At 35.4% G+C, this 21340-nt stretch overlaps 1 protein-coding gene across 5 annotated transcripts in view; it reads right to left on the reverse strand.

The window, feature by feature from the left end:
- The window catches only part of ZNF236 (zinc finger protein 236), a 73618-nt gene that overhangs the window by 36706 nt on the left and 15572 nt on the right, over window positions 1-21340 (reverse strand). For all 5 annotated transcript variants that reach the window (XM_083865043.1, XM_083865042.1, XM_083865041.1 and 2 more), the window contains exons 4-12: window positions 20269-20447; window positions 18617-18741; window positions 15299-15471; window positions 12544-12690; window positions 10649-10720; window positions 6771-6974; window positions 5404-5632; window positions 3451-3723; window positions 1487-1690 (exon numbers count right to left, since the gene is read on the reverse strand). In XM_083865043.1, coding sequence (XP_083721169.1) covers window positions 1487-1690; window positions 3451-3723; window positions 5404-5632; window positions 6771-6974; window positions 10649-10720; window positions 12544-12690; window positions 15299-15471; window positions 18617-18741; window positions 20269-20447 — 1606 coding nt within the window. The remainder of the gene's footprint in view (window positions 1-1486; window positions 1691-3450; window positions 3724-5403; window positions 5633-6770; window positions 6975-10648; window positions 10721-12543; window positions 12691-15298; window positions 15472-18616; window positions 18742-20268; window positions 20448-21340) is intronic.

The following is a 21340-nucleotide window of genomic DNA, read 5'->3' on the forward strand; positions in this document are numbered from 1 at the left end:
TTGCTGATCCAATAATACCTTCTTCTTCCAACCTCGACCTTAGCAAATGATATTTGATCAATTTATATCAGGTATTATCAGGTATACAACTTGACAAATAAATTTAAGACACCTTTTGTGAAAAGCGTTGAAACAGGTAGGGAAGAATTTGCAGACTTTTTTTCATATGTTTTTAGAAAAATTAAGACTATTTTAGAAAGCAAAATATGTATCAACAGAAGGGCCACTCAAAGATTAACACTATTACAAAGTAACATTATTAGGTTCTTGACACCTCTGAAAGAATTAGGATTATTTTGTGGCGGGGGAAAGGAGTCAAAATGTGGAAATATTGTCAGGGGATTGAAAAATATGACACCTTCTAGATAAACAGTAGAACTTATTTTTACATTGAACATTCTAACATCAGCAGAGGTCATGTGTTATCAGCATCCACAGGAAACAACTTCTACAGTATTTCCTGTTAATATTAATCTTTTTCCAAAAATTGGACTTTCACTGAGCAGATCTTAATTGTATTGAAGTGGAGCTTCACTTCAAAATCAAGAAGTGGCATTATACTTGTTTTGGGGTTCACTCAAGAAAGAAATACTGTGTGATCTGTCTGAAGCTCTCAGCTAAGTTTTGATTGCCTCTCAAAAATTTAAGTTTCTTCTATCTGATACCAAAACAACCCCTACTCTTGCTTTCAGTAACTCCTGGATGTGGTGAAAGCAAAAAGGATTTTTAAAGAATGATAACAATTTTATCGATATAAGCTGAAGGTATTACCAATGTAAGAGTCCACCATAAAAATGACTGCACAATAGACAAGTCAGGGGTTAGCAGACTGTTCAATCAAACTACAAAGAGTAAACACCTCACCCACTACACTGATCTCTAATGGACAACAACATATTGTTTTGTATAACTTCTTCCAAAAAGAGGGTTTACATAATCTTGTGACAATATTTGTACAACAGAATTTAAAATAACTGGATGAATTCTCCAAAGCAGGTTCCAGAATTAGGCTGCCCTCTTTTTGTTCTAAATATGACCACAAATGATTACTGCAAATTCAGCTCAGGTCATAATTAAAACAAATGTTTTAAAATCATGTAGCAGACTGGCTGATTAATATCTGTAATCTTTATTACAAATGTTTATTGAAACATGATCTTTTAAGAAGACTCTAGGTCATAAATTGTCATCTCTTCTATACCAGCAGTCTAATAATATTCAAATTAAATTCCTAATATAAAAATGCACATACTTCCTTACTGGTAAGGCTTATACAATTTTACTGTAAATAAAAAATACTGTTCTTTTTATTTCTAGTGTAAGCAAACTATAAAATACAGCACTTGGCTGAAGTTTGCTTTCGATGACTTATTTCAACATGCATTTTCACGAGCAAGCTCTGAATGCTTTTGCTTGATTAAAATGCAACCTTTGTATTCCACTGAAATCCAAATTTCAAGAAAGTATGGATTGACTTGCTCTTTACCTAAATCAGTTATGAGTATGGGCTCTTGCAAAGGAATGTCTGGTACTGGACCACTTGACTTTCCTACTCGAACTTTTGCAGGTTTACGTTGGTGTCGCAGCTTTCTCAGTTCCGTGTGTTTAAAATGTGAAGTGATATGAGTTTTCCGATGGCCTGATGTTCTAAACTTCTTGTCACAGTGAGGACAAGCAAAAGGCCTAACACCTGCAAAAGATCAAAAATAATTAGTTAAAAAATTTATTTCCATCAATCTAGAAATGTAGCTTTAGAATACTATTCTATTCCCTGTATTTTTGCTTTATCTTATGGTGTTTATTGCAACAAAGGTTTTGAAAACAAGACTCAGAAAACCCAATCAAAATAACAACTAATCTGCTGAATGGCTAACTGACTGAAACACATTGCTTGAAGCATGTTTGTTATCAAGAAACTGAATGATGGAAAAGTGACAGCAATCTTCCAGTGTTTCAAAAGCTCTCCTAGGAGTTCTACATTGCAGGTTAAAGTCCTTCCAAAAACAAACTTCTAAAAAACTGTGAGCAAAAGCAATCAGCAAACACACAGACAAGTATGTTATATAATAGGATAAAACAGTGTTATATAATAGAATAAAAGGGATGTGACAAAGTTGAAAAAATTCTAGATCAATCTCTGAAACATCAACTCTGTTTGATGGCAGTCAAAAAAGCATGCCAACAGAAATATCAAAGAAAGACTTGCATATTGCAAAGTCCAGTAGAAACATCTCCTTGGGAGAGATTTCCTAGAGAACTTGGTAAGTTAGAAACAGGCAAATGCTGAACAACTTTCTGGTTTTGTTCAAGGGGAAATCTTGGATTTAAAAGGGTAGGAAATGAGACAGGGTATTATGAAGACAGCTTTATCAAGTTAAATCACAGGCAGAAAAAATGTAGAAGAATGAATCATTCTTCACAATGCAATAAATGAAACATTCTCTGAAACTACAGAGCAGTTCCATAAACACTGGACTACCTGTTTGCCAAGCCACCTAGTGCTTCTGCCCTCTGAATTAATCTGAATGCTTGTATGAAGTAAGCCTGACTTTAACAGAAAAAAATACTGGTTTACAAGCTTACAAAAACAAAAAGTGGAAGACTTTCTGCAGATGAATTCAACACTGATATTTCATGGATAAAATACATCAAACTACAAAACATGTTGGATCCCAAAAGCACCTAAGCTAATAAAAGATACTTTTGCAGAAGTTAATTACATAAACAGGAATTAAAGGGAAGAGCAGCACATTTATCTTGCTGCAAATTTATTTACCTGTATGAACAAAAGAAGAACTTGGAGAACAACTAGGTAGCCTACCAAGAGCAGAAAATGAATTGTTCTTTATGGAAAGGCTAGTTCAATTACATAAAAAGGTTTTGAAGATGTCATGTATGATACGATCAAAGGAGACCATATGATCAGAGGAGTTATAGGATATTCAGTGTAAGATGCTGAAAACAGGTAAGTTAGTGAAAACATGAAGCAACACTGTAATGTACAACATAAAATAGGAAGTAACCAGTCCTGAGTGTTACAGTGAAATTATCAAAAACTGTGGGGAGGGGGAGGGAAGATGCAGAGCAAATATTAAGGATTACTGGGGATAAGTAAAATCAGAACTCAAATTGCAAGAGCATGACTCTTGAGAAAGCACAATTAAATACACTCAGAATAGTGCTATAAGAAAGGAATAACAGCTCACTCATCATCAGAAAATTAAATGTCCATGTTTTTTGTAAGAGCCCAAAGTTTCAAAGCCATGAAACAGTAGAAAGTTATGACAAAAAATGACACTCATTAGGTACAACACTAAAATGATACACTCACTGATAGATATTAACAATGACATGGCAGACATGTCTACAACTTACACATTTCACACTGTCTTTTCTCATTAAAGGTCCCACCCACATCACAGAAAACACAAAGCCATTTCAAGGCCTTACCTGTATGCAGGCGAATGTGAACTTTTAAACTCCCTGAGGTGGAAAAGCTTTTCATACAAAATTGGCACTTGAAAGCTTTAATGCCAGTGTGTGTTTTTATGTGTGCTGTCAGAGTGCTCTTCACAGCAAAGGCGCGGAAGCACTGGGGACACTTGAATGGCTTCTCATGGGTGTGAATGCGAATATGGCGCACTAAATCGCTTGGTTTTTTAAATTCTTTAGAGCAATATGGACAAACATGCCACCTGATTCCATTTTCTTCGCGTATAGAACCTAAAACAAGGAATATGAAAATAAATGCTTTTTAAACCTCCTAACAATTCTTGAAAAATCCCACTAGATTAATGCTACTGTAATCAGACCACAAAAACACTTTGTGAAATAGATGCCATCACAACATGCTTCATAGAAGATTAACTTCTCTCTCATATATTCTACTTCATGAAAATGGTGATGCACTGAAATGTCAAAAAAAAAAAAACAACCCAAGAGAATCCTGTTGAAATTCAAATAACCCAGTTTCTATGCCATTTAGAAATGTAGAATGCAGCTGTAAATGCAATATAATATACCAGTTAACAAAATTATCCAACAATGACTGTAAGTCCTCAACCACACCAAATTATTTTATGTACTTAACACTTATCTAACTGAAGGAGATACTTTGTTTGACCCTCTCCTTTGCAAATTCAGACTTAAATTACATTTTGTAAACTTGTAAAGGAGAAAAAGGCCCCAAGTCCTTCTGATACATTAATAATTTAAGGCTACTTTTTTTACAAAAGTTGTTTTACAATCCAAAGTGTCTGTCCTAAGGCAACAGGACTCTTTTTGTCAACAAAAAATTAAAGAAACCCCTTCTAAAACTTATCCAAGTTTTTTATTAATATATGTTATTCAATATCAGATTGTTTGCTCACTTAAACCAGTTAACCTAATGTTTTTTTTCCTGTCAACATGAGATTATGTTACACTGAGACTATGTTACTTTAGCAAAAAAACAAAAGTGGTTGTGTTTGACTGTACAGCAGTAGCCTTTTATTTTTATTTGCAGTCTGTTACTGTTAAACCTAAATAACAAAATAATTATTACTAGAGGGAAAAATTCATGTTAATTTTTATCACATCTACACTGAAGAAGACAAGTTTTTACTTTGGATCAATTTCTCCATCCCTTGCAAAAGAAAAAGCAACATCAATGTATCAATGAAGATACTACAGAGAGAGATCAAAGGCTGCATTATAGCATTGTATATACCAAGCTGCCTGCTAAAGTATGAAGGCTTTATTTGGAACAAACTATTTCTAGCAGCTATAAAGCTCAAGCAACCTTGAAACTGAAGTTGCATTTAAACACACAGAGACAAAATGCAGGCTTGCATATACACAACACAATATAGAGGCAGAATGATATATATTTATGGTGACAATATCATATCAGTACTGTGATTCCGGAGACAGGTGACATGAAGAATTATTCATAATGCCAGCCTTCGTCCTTCCCTACATGGGATCACTCAAGATCTGCAGTCCTGCCCTTACGCCTCTGCAAGGCCCCACTTCCAAAGGGGAAGAATAGTCCTTGCAAGGACTCTTTACTCTGGGACACACAATGAAAACCCAGTCCTTGTCAGAGAAGGATGATGGGAGAGAATATTAGAGTCACATACTTTTTTTGTCCTTTTCCTATAACACCACTGATTTAATCAGTAAGATTTAGAAGTATGATTTCATTTCACGCCATCTTGACTTTTTTTTTAAACTAAAATATATTTTATAATGAAAATTATAAATATTATTAATCATACCTTACACTGTATTTTAGGTAAGAACAAATACTGTTCATAACTAATCCACAACATATTTTGGGAAATCCCTTTATAAAGCCATAAACACACCCACAATTACTACACTCTTTACAGCACAAGAAGTAGAAAGCATTGGCGATATTACCAGGCAAAAACGGTGACTTTTTCTTAATGAACTTTTTTTCCTTTTTATCTAGTTTATCTGTACTATCTTGCTCCTTATCTTGTTCAGCACTGTTAGAATCAGCCTGATGATTTGAGAGGCTCGGGACATCTGGGTTCTGATCCTGGGCCCCAGCAGCCTTAGCCTGGCTGCAGTCAGTAGAATGCGCAGAGACAGGAATTGACGACAACCCGCTGTTCTCTAATGCTTGCTAAAAAAAAGAACAAAAAAATTTCTAGATTAAGGAAGAAACATTTCAGTTATCCCCAACTTTTCTCAAACAAAAGATCTGGTGCAAATATAATTAAAGAAATTAAATGTCTCATTCTCAAAAAATTTCAGCTGTATTGCAAACCTGCAAACACATTATTACACAGCATTGATTTCTGACTGTCCGTGAAATTTTAGGTCGGATTTTCTGCACTTACATATTTCTCTGCAGCTGCTTTTCAGGACACAACAACTTTTTTTCTTTTTTATAAATAGCTATCAGGATAATATTTATGTATCATGTAGCTACTCCTTCTGATTCTCCATTACATTCCAGACATTAGATAGCACAGCACAGCTAAAAAAGGATGAACCTGCCCATAACATTTGGGTCTTCCAAACCCAAATTTAAAGGGTACTTAAAAGTCTAGAGATGAAAAGGTACCTTACAGATAAGGTACCTAGGTAAGGTACCTAAGGTACCTGTTTAGCCTACCACTAAACATTAAAGAATATTATTCTCTGCCCTGATCCATCCTGTTTGTGCCTTTATGTGGTGCGGGCTGCAGAAAGTAATTCATGTAATGCAAGCACGGATAGTAATTCACCACCCTACATCTCTTCCCTTACACTGCCTCTCCTTCTGCCATTATCAAGGACAAAATATAGTAAGTTTTCTTAAGAAAAACATTGGCTGACCTCAGAAAAAAAAATCTTGCACAAATAGGAAATATTCAGATAGCCCTTATTAATTAGAACAGGGTAAAGGCCACGAATACATTCTCATTTTTTAACCAGCTAAAAATATTTTTCCCGCCTTGAATGATATCATGTTTTAAGCACTGATAACCTAAGAACACACCACGAGCTGCTTCTAGGCAACAGGAAAAAAAAAAGGCTTAAGGTATCAGTGAAAATATCCATGTACGGGGTGTACACTTAAAGCCATATAAAGATATATTGGTGCAGTCCATACCCATTATATAAACCTTTACAACTCTTTCTTGAATGATTGCTTGTTTAGAAATCCATAAGGAATGCTATAATTGAAAATATTGAGAATAGATTTCATTAAAATATAAGAGAGACGGAGAAAGGAACCAATGAAATGTAAAGCTGTTCTCACATAGAGCTCTTACCTGCAAAATATCTCTACTGATCCCCACTGCAATGTTGAGCTGCTGACCAGGTTGTTGAGGCTGGTTATTTTCTACAGGACCTGGTTCTGATAACTCAAGGAGCTGCTGAATGACATCAGTGACAGTCTGCTGACCCTGATGAGCAGCAGCTGGAGACACCTGGTTTTCTGTCTGTTGAAGAAGTGGAGACCGAAAATGTGTGGCCTGAAATATACAGCGGTACATTTGTCAAACAAGATCAAAGGTATGTGTTATGAACTCCCCTGTCCAGCTCCCTTACCTGAAATATCTGAGAACTGTCCACTATGAGGATGGCTACTTATACAAGACATAATGATTATACAGAGCCTCATTCAAAGTTTGCTTACTCCATTACAGAATTGCTTTTATATACCCTTTTTTTACAGCTCTTCCCAAGCTTGAAATGGTAAGCTTTACAGCTTGAATTAAATTTACTGTTAACTGCTGAATCTTCAACAACTTTAGAAAACACAAGGAGGGATCAACTACAAAATTCCACATGCAAAGGCCACATGAAAAGTAATTCCCAAAAGAAATAAAACGACAGGGCTATCTTTGCAGAGTTCACATTTATCTAAAGCAGGCACTTTGTAAAAAGCACCCTTCCATTAGAATTTTTTTTTTAGGAAATTATCTGTCTTGCTGTATCAAAACCTTTCAGAATAAACTACTAACTTTTCCCCTTCAATTTGGAACTTTTGAAACCCTTTAGCTCTAGAGGAATCTCTTCATAATCTAAAAATTTAAATACACGTCAGGCTCCATCAAAATACTAAAAAAATTAGAAGTGCAAAAATTGTCTTGGGTTGTAGTATAGGATGTGCACAAAGTATTCTATCACCATCTCCATGAACTGTTGAATCCAATTGTTGGAGCACTGTTTCCCAGGCCCCCTCCCCTCCCCTCCCAGGCCCTTATCTGGGCTGTCTTCTGTTAATGGCACACCAAATGCGTTGCCCATGACTCACAGGTAACTCCCTCCAGGAGTTATCTCTGTTTAATGGGCCATCAAGGACCCACTTCACAACTCATCATCCCACTGTGAGATGCTCTGCCCAGGGGGAGGAGCCAAGCATTCTCACATGGATATAAGCTGGGATTTGGGACAGGGCAAGCAGCCTTTACCCACTGGATTCCCAGAGGACCAGAGCTACCAGACCTTTCTACAGGATCACTGCTTCAGGAAGAGCACCTCACCTGGACTGCTTCCACCACCCTACTCAGATTGTATTCTGACTCTGTCAGTGATCTTTTGTATCATTGAATTTATTTTATTGTATTTTACTTTTTTTTTTTTTTTCCTTTCTTCTTATTAAATTGTATTTCTGACTTGGAGCCTCTCACTCGTTTTGCTTTCAAAACATGACAAAAATCTAATTTCTCAATTTTTAATTTGAAATTGTGTATCTTAGACTACATTAGTAAAAAAAATGAAGGGTAAAAAGTGATAAAGAGCTTTGGTATTTGTTTTAAAAGCAGAAATAAAGATTCTTGTTTGCCTACATTTATAAACTTCTCTTCTTATGATAAATAGACTGCACAAGTATACCACCTTTGAAACAACCGCTTTCAATAATTTGTTTTACTGCAGAAAATAGAAATATGTATTTATACAATGGTTAGCCCCACAGCTGGATATCCTAGAACACACTGGTTATTTGCTTCTAATGCTCACTTCCAGGGTCATGTGCAACCACATACAGATAAAAAAGACTATCTTCTTTCAGATTATTTTTAGCAATAAATAATCTTAGGCTTCACATTTGTACTATTTCCTTCTAATCTGAAAACTCCCTGAGATTTTCTTTATACTGACACTTTACACTAGACAGTTAAGAGGACAGTTACTGTAGTAAATAAAGGATGGTTACAAAGAATTATATTAAGAAACACTAGCTTGACTTAGATTATGTCCTGTGAAAATGATGAAGTATTCTTAATGCCTTCTCATGAGATGATGAAAACCAAATCCTCATCTTGTTTCTCTTGCATGCAAGAATATCACTTGTTACTTTGCTGATTTAACAATTAGGGTTTTTTTCACCTCACTAGCAAGACACAAAAAGACTCCATTATCTCTTCAGATTGCAATTTAGCAAAAGTGCTATAAACCATTCAATATGGGTGACACACTATATTGCAATGAGAATGGCATAACAGGAACTGATGCAAAGCAGTTTGCTGAAGAGTGTAACAGCTCTTTCATAATGTCTTTTCTGGAAACAGTATGTAGGGAAGTTTTTATGTAGAGCAGGATGCCTACATTAAAAGAGTACAAAATTCTCCTAGGCTTTAGCAAGAAAAAAAATTAATTGTTAATGAGGGAACTTCTCAACATCATCTATGTTATGAAAATTACAGTATTATATGCATTTAGCCAGTGTGTCTTGAGTATTATAAAGCAGTTTCTATACAGTCTTATGGAAGTTATCCTTTTTGAACAACAATGTACACACATCCACATATAAGAAGTTTGTTACTCTTAAGATACATTGTTAATTATAAAAAGTTTCAGAGGTCTCTTTCTAGGTTTTCTTGGTAATTCCACTGTTATTCAACTGGAACAGCGAACCTTGTGATGACCTCTGGTTTGTCTGATCTGCTGTGTAACACAGTGTGCCTGCTCACAGTGAATTACTCCTTCAAGTCACAGTAATTGTAAAAAATTACAGCAGCTCTTCAAATCGAGTAGTGTATTGTGGTTCATTTTTTTCTGTTGCCATCCAACTTCAACACATGGCTCCAAGAGTAAATTACCTTCACTAAAATTTCATACCTTATTTCCAACTGTCAATTTGCCTAGCTTTGACCCTCAAACTTTTTTTCTTTTCCCTATTCAGATGACAGACTTCTCCCTCTTCTTCAAAACAGAAGATGAAATCATGTCTAAGTATTTCATCTGATGGACAAGGCAGCTAACACACCTTGAATCTCTTCACTAATAAACACACTGCAGCATATTTTAAGTATTCTGATAGCTCTGATTCCTCTTGTATCATTGAATATAGTTCATGAATAGTGAACACTATAAACAGACAACTGGAAAAATCCTAAGATTTGCCAGCATGAAATACAGACCATATACAACCCTGGATCTGGACAGACTTGGTCAATAGTTCAATTGTATGAAGTTCAACAAGGCCAAGTGCTGGGTCCTGCACTTGGGTCACAGAAGTTGCCCCAGGCAGTGCTATAGGCCAGGGGCAGAGTGGCTGGAAAGCTGCCCAGCAGTGCCAGGCAATTCTGGGAGGAGAAGGCAATGGGATCCATTGCTCCCAACTCATACCTCTCACTAGGAAAAACCTGGCACTCTTCATCACATTACCACAGACTGTTTTGGAAGGGACCCATCAGGCTCATCAAGTCCAACTCCTAGCTCTCTGCAGGATATCACAAGAGTCACAACACATGTCTGAGACCACTGTCCAAATGCTTCTTGAACTCCATCCATTTTGGTGCTGTGATCTCTTCCCTGGGGAGCCTTTTCTATTTCACAAACACCCTCTGGGTGAAGAACCTTTTCCTAGTATGAAACCTAAACCTCCCCTGTCAAAACTAATGGCCAATCCCTCAGGTCCTGTCCCTCATCACCACAAAGAGCTGCTGAACAAACTTACGTGCATAATCATGAGTGTATAAACAAATGAGGCAATATAATCCATTCAAGACCTCTTCTATCTCTAAATAACCAGCTGCATTCGCCAAGGAGCTTCCCGTCACCTATTAGCTGATCCAACTTATCACAAAGTATCACAGCATGCCCTTTTTCACCAGTTAAATGAAAACTTACAAAATTATGCAAAGTTTCTCCCACTGATAGTCTTGACACAAAAATATGACAAGAACTTCACACTTACATTCTTCCATTTGTTATCAACAGGTTGCAAAAGATTAGTAGGGGATGTTGTTAAAGGCTGGGTGACAGAGTCCTACAAAGAAATCAAAATATTTAAAATCTTTACCAAGAAAAGAAAAACACGGCTGATACAATGCAGAGAAGTAGCACAGAAAAATCAGACTATGTGAGAGAAACAGAAGTCTACAAAATCATTTTAGCTATAAATACTAATGCAGCAAATGACAGCAAAATGACAGCCTTACAGTCACTATAATTTAGAAATTATTCTTATGTATCACATAAGAGTACATTATTTAGTAGCACAGCACTTCAGGAAACTTCAGCTTTTGGAATGGGTACTTAATAAGGACATAATCATTGCTTATCTCCAGGTATGTACCAAGCGATGACAGAGACTGATGGCAAACTTTAGAATAGAATTATTTTACTAGAGATCTGTTGTTAAAGCAGCTCTGCAAGTTTTCAGCAGAATGAAGGAAAGTTCTAATCTAAGAATGTTAGTGCTAATCTAATAATGAACTAAGTTTCTAAAGCAACAGAAAAAAATAAGAACAATTAAATATATGCAGATTCAGATATAAAATTACAACTAAAAAGCATAATCCCCTCTAATATGCAACTGACATGTCATTTTTTATCTCTCCTCCTCCTTGCTAAACTTCTTGGTATCTATTTTTAGAAAGAATCTTTTTCTCCCTTCTCTCTCTTTGCTTATACTATTGTATGGCATTTTTTGCTATTCCTCTCCTGCATGAAAGCAGCAAAGTATCCATGCAAGCAGAGATAATATCACACTGCTGTAAAATCAATATGCTAAGCAAATCCAAACTATTTAAGCAAAACAAAAAAATAAAACCAGAACTGTCCAGGGGAAAAAAAACGCATGAGGTAGTATGAAGGAATTATTTTCCATCCTGCTTTTAAGATTAGGCTTGAGAATGTAGAAATGTAAAAAAGAGAGAGAATATATGTACTTGCAAAAAAAAAAAAAAAGACATATTACTCTTTCTTTTTATGATTTAACATGGAGAAACAAATAGCATCTGCCCTATAAAACAACTTCAGAAAATGTAAAAAAAAATGCTTTTCCAAACAACATTACTAGACAGTTTATTTCAAGAAGACACAAAACGAAGTTCAGAGTTCAAATTTTAACCCTCCTCCTTCAAAGTCTGGTATTACTCATCACCCATTGAACATTAAAGAATGAGCTGTAGATCAGGCATAACAGAGGGGACTAAAGGTAGAAAAGGTTGTTCTAATCAAAGAAAAAAAGAACAGTACTAAGATAAATTAAATATGCACTGGCTAAAAAAATAGTCTACTCTTATGAAACCAGAGACATTTTCTGAATTTTTAGCTCTTTTTTGTATCTTGGTAAAGAAAAAAAAGCATTCACTGCTTCAAATAAAGCTATGTCTGTTCCCTTAAAATCTGCCTAATACAAAGCTAACATTTAAAAAAAGCTATCAGATATACACAAAAGAATCCACTATGTGTTTATATGGACTAGAATTATACAAACAATTCCTAAAAATAAGTTGAAACTAATACAGCATATAAAACTTCCCCACAATTTTTATTTTATCAGAGGAGGCTAACACAATCTGTAAGAAAAAGAATTATATTTTACTTAGTTGCAGAATTAAACTGCAACTTATATTTTCAATCAAACCCTCGAATTGTAAATACTTTTTTGCATATAGTTGGCCAATTTACATTTCCCCAATATTTAATCCCGCAAATGAATACCAAAAATCACACAAAACATGAAAAATCCAAAAGACAGATACAGGTCTAGAAGTTCTAAACTACCTGAAGAATTACTGGAATTATGATACAGACCTATTAAACTCTCAAAGCCATTTTCACAGTATACCAAGCAAAGCTTACCGCTGTAACATGAGATACATCTGTTGAAGCACTTGCAGAATTCTGTGGACCACCCATGTGCATCTTGCTGATATGTGTATTTAAACTACCCAAGCTTTTGAAGACACAGCTACATTCTGTACAGTTGTATGTAGGGCCATTCTTCACCTTTAAAAAAAATAAAAAAAAGTTTTCCCTACATCTACCAAATATTATGTTTTTCATTATTTTTCTATATAACAAGTATACTATGGGATTATGAGAGCTAAAATGGCTTATTTTTTCAAGTTACCAATATGCAGTTATGAAATCAGGCTGGCACCTTTTGGATATAAATGAACTATAATCTATGTGCATGATTACAATTGCCTACTACCACTTCTCAACATTATGAAGCACCAGATAGCAAAACAGATGTCCTGCAGTAAACGAGGCCTCAGACTTTTCTCTCTTTACCATCTCCTACCATTCCACTCTTAAAAGCAAAACTGAAATGCAACTTTATCAATTAAGATGTGCTTGAAGATGAAACATCATATATAATACAAATGGAAGTTTGGAAGTATGAGCTAAAAACGCAGACAAAACCAACCTGTGAAGGGCACAGAAGTTTAATGTCTAGTTTGAACTGAATTTGAACACACAGAATGAGAAAGTGATCAGCAGCCACTTGTTTGAGACTTTCAAACGAATGGGTTAAGGCAACAAAAGCAGTTAAATTTGCAGATTGCACTCCAGGTGTACCACATAGGAATAACATCTAATGTCATACTTGCAATGTGCAGGGAGCAACAAGGGAGTCAAAAGAAAACACGCTGCAGTACTTGCAATATAGTATTGTTATTTCATATTTTGTGACACTAAACTGCCAACAAGACTTTCAAAAAGAGGTATTAAGTAATAAAATATGCTACAACTAAACAGTTTTTTAGGAAGTGAGAATCAACCTGTAATTCATTATCAGCTGCAATGTTACTTTGTAGCCGTCTCAGAATAAAACAAAGAATTCACAGTGTTCCATGCAGGCTTGAAGAAAACACAGCAACAGCAAGAAAGAGAAAAAAAAAAAAAAAATCAAAAAATTATCCAAAGCAGTAACTCAAAAGCATGCTCAGGACTGCAAAACACAGCATAGGATGTGATCAAGAGGTACCATTTATTTAAAGTACCTTATCCCACAACTTCTTTCTTACAGAAAAACAGTAACAGAGAAAAAAGTGAAAAATATTTTTTACGCCACCCCTAACTAATATTGAAAAAAGTTAATTTAATCAATTTGAGTTATTGTTAATCAATGTTAGTGCATTTTTTATGTAGCAAAAGCGATCACATATAGAAGTGTTAACCTTGAGGATGACTAGTCACACCACAAAATCACAGAATCAGTTAGATCGGAAAGCCCCTCTGAGGTCCTCAAGTCCAACCAATGACCAAACATCACCACGTTAATTAGAACATGGCACTGAGAGCCAAGTCCAATTATCTCCAGGGATAGTGACTCCCCCACTTCCTTGGGCAGCCCGTTCTAATGTCTAATGATCACCTGTCCATGAAGGAATTCCTCCTGATGTCCAACCTAAGCCTCCCCTGGCGCAGCTTAAGGCTGTGTCCTGTCCTGTTGCTGCTTGCTTGGGAGAAGAGGCTGACCCTCACCTGGCCACAGCCTCCCTCCAGGGAGTTGTAGAGAGTGATAAGTTCCCCCCTGAGCTTCCTCTTCTCCAGGCTTAACATTCCCAGCTCCCTCAGCCACTCCTCACAGAACTTGTGCTCCAGACTCCTCACCAGATTCATTGCCCTTCTCTGGACACACTCCAGGACCTCAATGTCCTTCCTGAATTGAGTGGTCCAAACCAGACATGGTACTCGAAGTTATGCGACTTAACATAATTAAGTGTATCACAAACTATTAAGACATATCCATATACTGAGGCATATCCTAAAAGAAAGAAACCAACACGCTAAAAGGATCCTTAGTACTATCTACCATTGTAACACAAGAATGGAAAATGAGAATGCAAATCTCAGAGTTAGGCAAAGAGAGAGAACAAAGATGATATTGTGCACACAGGAAAAAAAAGAAGCAAAAAGTGCTACCTCTATCACTTTATGATTTCCAAACCAAAACTAGGTCTCTTTCTATGGGTATTTCCAACCACAGATCACTGAAGTCTGCAAGTAAACTACTGAACAAAGTTGCACAGCTCACATTGCTAAGAAGATTGTATTACTTTATCACAGAAGTATCTTTTGAGTCTTAAAAACTGTCAAAAAGAGGAAAGAAACCAGACATAAAAGAGGCCTGAAACTATTTTTTTTAATCTTATTCTGGAATTTTCTTCTACTTGTAACCAAAAAAACTTCTGTAAAAGGCTACAAGACATATACTTCAAAGACAAATGGGAGGTATGTTCTACAACAGAATTAGTGAATTGCTGTTTGGCCTTGAAATTTTACACCATTTTCTGCTTGGCTGCTTTTGGCTTACTTTCAGCTGATTCCAGCCCTTGTACTCCCAAGACTGACCTAAGTACATTTTTGTACACCTAACTCCACTATTTATTAATGTACCCTAGTACTGAAAAGACACTGGCAAATGAAGGTTTTGATGCTTCTCCTAAGTTTACATTTATTCAGACCAAGCTAAGGAAAGCTCACAGGTAAAAGCAGCAAACCAGAATCCACACTACAGCAGCAAACCTATACTGGTTGGAGCACACAGCAAAACTGAGTTAAGGCACATGTTAGCACTCAGGCCTCGATGAATGATTGCATTTACCTCGCTGTGAACTCGCTGTATGTGTGACTGCAGGTTGCCTTTCTGGGAAAAGGCGGCGGGACAAAAGGCACAGGCATGGGGCTTCTCCCCCGTGTGCTTGATCATGTGGGTCTGCAGAGCCCCCTTCTGGTTAAAGGCCTTCCCACACTCGCTGCACTTGAAAGGTCTTTCACCTGCAAGGAAACAGCAGCAGAAGGAGGAAGGGTAAGGAGATTTAAGTAAACGTCAGCAGCTCCCTGCATCTAAACAAAAACACGAATCCGTTAAAATAAAATACACATGGTAATATATATGTTATTAGGACGTTTTGACAATACTATTGTTTACCTCGACATGAAAATGTAGCCTTCTGAAAAAGTTTTGACACAGCTGATGATTATCCGTTGAAATGAGTAAAATAAAGGAAATCTAGATTAAGCAATTATTTAAAACAGCTTCCCTCAACTTGTGGTTTGAAAGATCTCAGAAGCTGCTATGCAAAATCATGGGAGCAAAAAAAAAACAAACAAAGGGAAAAAGAAACCCACATATGTTTTACACCAATTCCTATAAAGTGCATATACCTTCACAGAAACAAACCAGGCCCAGAGGGTAAATGGACAGTAATAAATAACTAACAGTCAAAAATTTAACCTCTTATCTGATTTAAAATCAAAAAGTCTTAGAGTAACACTGCAAAAGATTCTCATGGTTCTCATTCCCCAATAAATATTATGAGCCATTCCTTCTTTGCAACCACCTACTGAAAATAAGCAATGAAATAATGTTTTGGACAGTTCTGCTCAGAAAGTAATTTTAAAAACTGTTCATATTGAACGTTTAAAGAAAAACTAGCCAATATTGTTACAGAAATGCTGTCCCAATTTCCCAATTTTGGTGTCCTCAGTGCTGTGCATAATTACACTTTTTGTACGTTACCAGATAAGCATGAAAAACTCCACAGAATCTTAAAGTTATAGAATATAAGAGGACTACATAAACAGATTACAAAACTACATAAACATACTACTAATAAATTTCAGTTTCTTACAACCATGTGTCCTTATTGACTAATGGAAATCTCCTCCACTGTGAACTTGGTAGTACCCTTTTTTTCTTTTAGTGAAATAGTTCATCTGTGATAACTATAGGACCTTGAAAATCTTTAACACCCTGCCTTTGCACATTTCCATAGCCAAGACCAATATAAGCACACAGTATGTTATGTCTGCTACACCAGTAAGTACTACAATGTGCACACTAAATCAGTTTTAATAAATATTTTTATAGCTTTAATTGCATCTACTTTAAACTTATTAATTCTTAATTAAATTCTCGTTGTCAGAAACAAAAGCAGCTATTTTTCTGAACTTGATTACAAGCATGTAACTCACTGAAGGAGTACATATCTCCTGTTCTGCTGCTTAGAGGTTTTGAAGGTGCTTTAGGGATTGCAGGTTTTAACTGCATAATTTTTTAAAGAGATTAAAACAAAGAACACAGATTCACACCTGGAAATACAAAATTCCCATTAGGCTTTCATAGGCAAGAAGCTTAGCTTCCAGTAAGAGCTGCTGGTGGACACATGGAAATATTGCTTCAGGTTAAGTTTGCCTATGCAAGTAAATCTCATTATAAAAACAAAATCTTAATTCTATTGTGGAAATGTGAAATTTCTGCATTTCTCAAGTATAGCTTAATAAAACAGAGTTTTGAGAGAGGGGGCGAGGGGTTCATTACTTATTTATTAATGTGGGAATTGCAGTCCCTGAGACTTGATTTTTTTCCCAGAAGGTTTTATGTGCTTGAAATGACTAGCTAGAACAAAAAAAAAAGCACTGCAATTAAGAGGCTAATGTAATGCTGCACATTGTGCACAGATCTGCTATTCTAACACCTAAAGACTTGGGCATTCTAAACTCTTCAAAGCAGAGTTGCTCTTTTCTACATATTTACAGTACCTCAAGCAGCTGATTGTCTGCAGATTTAGAGTACTAACATACTTCACAAATTAAATGAGTATTTGCAAGCTACTTGGAAATTAAAATGATCTCCCAGCACGCGCAGATTAGGACTGCATTTTCTGTCTCTGGTTTCCCAATAGACAAATCTCTCTTAGTCTTCAAAAAAAAAAAAAAAATGCCCTTGAACTTTTTGAAGCTTTAAAAAAGCATCCACAACCACCTATAATCTTGTTTCTTTAATTCTGACTAGAATAAGCTAAGGAATTAAATAGAGCCAAGAATCTAAAATACTGAAGTTAATTTTCAGTCAACTCTTTTTGATATTACTTTCAAGCAACTGTTTTAAAGCAGGTACAAGGGTGACCTCTTGTGTTACTTTTCTATAACTAGATCTGTAAAACTTCAAAAGATCCTTAAGAAAGTGTCACACAATGATCTTTTTATTTCTTAGTAAACAAGGCTATTCTTGTAAATGGCAACTCATCACATCACTGTTTGAACAGTGATATTACACTGGCTCATATTACAAACAGAATTGCACACTTATATAAATGAATACCTGAATTAGCCAAAAATTAGACAAATGGCAACTTATTCAGTATGTATGAAAAAAACATATCAAACATCACTGGAACATCTTCAATGAAGACTTTATTTAAAGCTAAACTCCTGCTATAATATGTATACCTGGTTAAAGCACAAGAACTATTCTTTCATAGTCATATGTAAACTTCAAAACTTTTATATTATTTTATGCTTGGTATTTTTCAATTACTTCAACTGCTTATGGTTTGAACATGCACATATTTATGACAGAAACATAGCAGAAAACATTTCCTACTCATTCTGCAAATCTGAACAGTTACCTGCACTTCTTCAATTATTAAAATTACAACCTAGGCTTATCACCTCAGAAGATCACTTCGTAAGTTTAAATAAATCAAGTTTAAAAAATGCAAGACTACTACTTTATCAGTATCATTCTCACGTACTTTTGCTCTTCTTGCAATTGTAAACTTTAGAACCTACTCTCCAGAGTACTTAAGATCTAATTTAAAGCAGATCTCTTATCTAGGGATTCTGATTTTAAGACCCACTGAAACTCTAAGTAACAAAACTGATATTTGGTAACAAATGAAATCTATAGAATTTTGCACATTTTTTAACTGTTTCTAATCATATAAACCTGGAAATGTTAAAAGTATATAAATTTTCTAAGCAAATGAATTACTTAAAGTTTATTTTAAACCAACAGGTAACTGCATCTAATGAACCAAATGCATTAACAATTTTTCAAGTCCCAACAGGGAGAAAAAATATACATAATTTCAGAAGTTAACTGATTTTTGTAAAACAAAAACATTCACAGCCTTACCTGTGTGTATTCTAACATGTCGTGTTAACTGACTCGGTTTCTGGAACGTCTTTCCACAGTGAGGACAGGAATAGGTAAACCCACTTCTATCAATGTTTCTGTTGTAAGATCTGGTATTTGATACCCTGCGATTAAAAAAAAATAATAATATTTTTAATATGAAATATTACTTTGAAGTTCTTTTACCCCATCATTTTTAACAAAGTGCTGACTTGAAGGCAACATAGTATCACCAGTGAAAACTCAAACTCCGTGATAATGAAAGAACAACGTAAACAGCTGCTCTTTTCTCAGTACCTACATACATCAAGAAATTTATTTACTTCTGCAGTAAAAATGCAATACATCTTAGAGGTTCTCTATTTTCAGGGTAAATTCTGCCAGAAGTATACAGTGACTTCACAAACATTTTGGTGGGAACTTTCAACTCTGTGCAACTCTATTTCTTTTGCCTGAACATAGCCAAGCCCTTCATTCTGAACTAGAATATGCAAATCTCATAAACTGGAGTACAAAGGGACTTGCTGAAGTCTGGTAAGAGCCAGTTACGAATTTTGCCAACCGAAATATTCATCGTTGGCTCTTAAATACAAATCCCACTCCCCACAGAAACAGAGAAACAGAGAATATAAATTCCCAAAATTAATTTTGCTACAAATCAAACTAACTAGTTTATTCATCCCAACATCTCTACACAGGAGTAGTCCACAAGAAAAATGAGTTTTGTAGGTGATACATTTATATAGCCCAATACAAACTTAACTCAATACTTCAAACCTTTAAATTTCTGTTTGCAGATTTACACCACCTGTTTAACCTCCTGCAATGTAACTATTAAGATCTTAGAACCTGTGTTAACTTCTAGTAAAAAGAACTGGAAATAGACAGCATTTCTTGTTTTTAAATATGCAATTTTCCTCATCTGTTTTTTATAAAAACAGTGAAAATTAAAAGAGAAAGCACTTGTCAAGACATTAGGCTTTTTTAATATATAAAGTAAACCAAGAGAAGTTTTTCTTCCTTCTAACTTAAAGTAATTCTCACCTTCCTAAAAGTAAAGTTAAATTAGAGAGCTGAAAAAAAGAATAGAACAAATATTCACCAAAAATAAGAACAGCATTTACCAGGCCTCTTTTATCCCCCTTCATTTTGTGCTTTTTCAGATTGAAAAGAAACTAATGGGAGGCTGTAATGAGGACCTCTTGGGAAAGATGATTAAACTGCAAAGAACAAGTTGCACCTTTGCAGAATAAAAGCATTAAAACTTTTGTCATGATAATAAATGCTATGTAAAATTAATATACATTTGCTTCAATATACTGATATCAGTGTTTAAAATCATAAACGCACTTCAAAAATCACTTTGCATCAGAGAAACTTCACCCATGTTTACAAATAGCTGGCAGATGAACTACGCTTAGTATGCATGCCTAAATACAAAAACGGGGGAAAAAAAAGAGGCCTCCAAAAATAACCACCCACTTAAGCAAGATTTTAAAAAGCAAGTGTCATTTTAGAACAGCATACCAAAGAAAAGAAATTATCTGCATAAGTCATGGTACTTTGCTGACTGGAAATACTACTCCTGCTTTTCCCAGCTATCACCATAAAAGTAACATCTGCGCATTTTGTTATAATCCCATGATTGTCACCTTATTTTATAGTGAGTTTTCATATGCTCCTTTAGCTGTGAGGAAGTTTCAAATTCTTTTTTGCAAGACTTGCAGCTGTGCATCCTACTGCCTGCCAATTCTTGGCGATGTTCTTCCATGTGTATGGACAGCTGACTCTGTAAAGTGAATTCATCTCCACACTCTGAACAGATAAGATTCTGAAAGAGATAATAGAGACTGATTTTTCAAAACAGCAGTGCACAAGCTTTGCTCAAGTAGATTGACTTATCCTTCTATGGACATTGGCAGCTGGAAGCAAGCAGCAAGAGAAGTATACAACCAAGAAAAGCTTATGAGCCCTGTGATATAAATAATCACTTCAAGATTATATTAATATTTATATTTTAAGAAACTCCACTATAACTGAGTTCTGAAAAACTTCATACAGCAGCAGAAACAAGCAGTTCAGTACCATCCTTTCCACTGCCAGTCTCCTTGGTGGGCTGGTTCAAGACACACACACAGAAGCTCACCTCAGTGCCATTACACCCTGGTCTACAGAAACATCTGCAACAAATAACTACTTTCTAACCATAAGCATCTTAACTGTGGATTCAGGGATTTCACACTTTTACAGCTTAAAATTGTATTGATTGTCACTTTTAAATAGTAATCCCACCACAGTTAGCACTGACTTTTCTCAAGCTTTCTTGACAGTAAAGATGACGGAAATGAAGAGGGACACAATGTTTCTAACAGATACCTCTTCAACTCATTAAATTTATAAGAGTTAAACACACCATATTCCAGTTATATTAGTATTCCATGTCATCTAGAATGGAAATCATACTGCTAATGTTTAATGCAAAAGTATTGCTATTTTTCACAAATACAGAATAAGATTTTTTTTCAGAAATTCAGAATAAGAATCAATGTTTCTGTGAAAATTAAAAGCTTTGGATTTATTTGACTTCCTTCTGGCTTTTGAAATCATTAATTTTATTTCTCAGTCTATTTTAGAAAACCTAAGCTGACAGTTAATCTTAAATATCTAAAAATATCCATCTTTGTTAAATGTTCTTCACTGGTGTGCACAAATAACTTCAGACAG

Source organism: Zosterops lateralis, assembly GCF_965231275.1.
Source record: "Zosterops lateralis genome assembly, chromosome: 1".
Classification (NCBI taxonomy): domain Eukaryota; kingdom Metazoa; phylum Chordata; class Aves; order Passeriformes; family Zosteropidae; genus Zosterops; species Zosterops lateralis.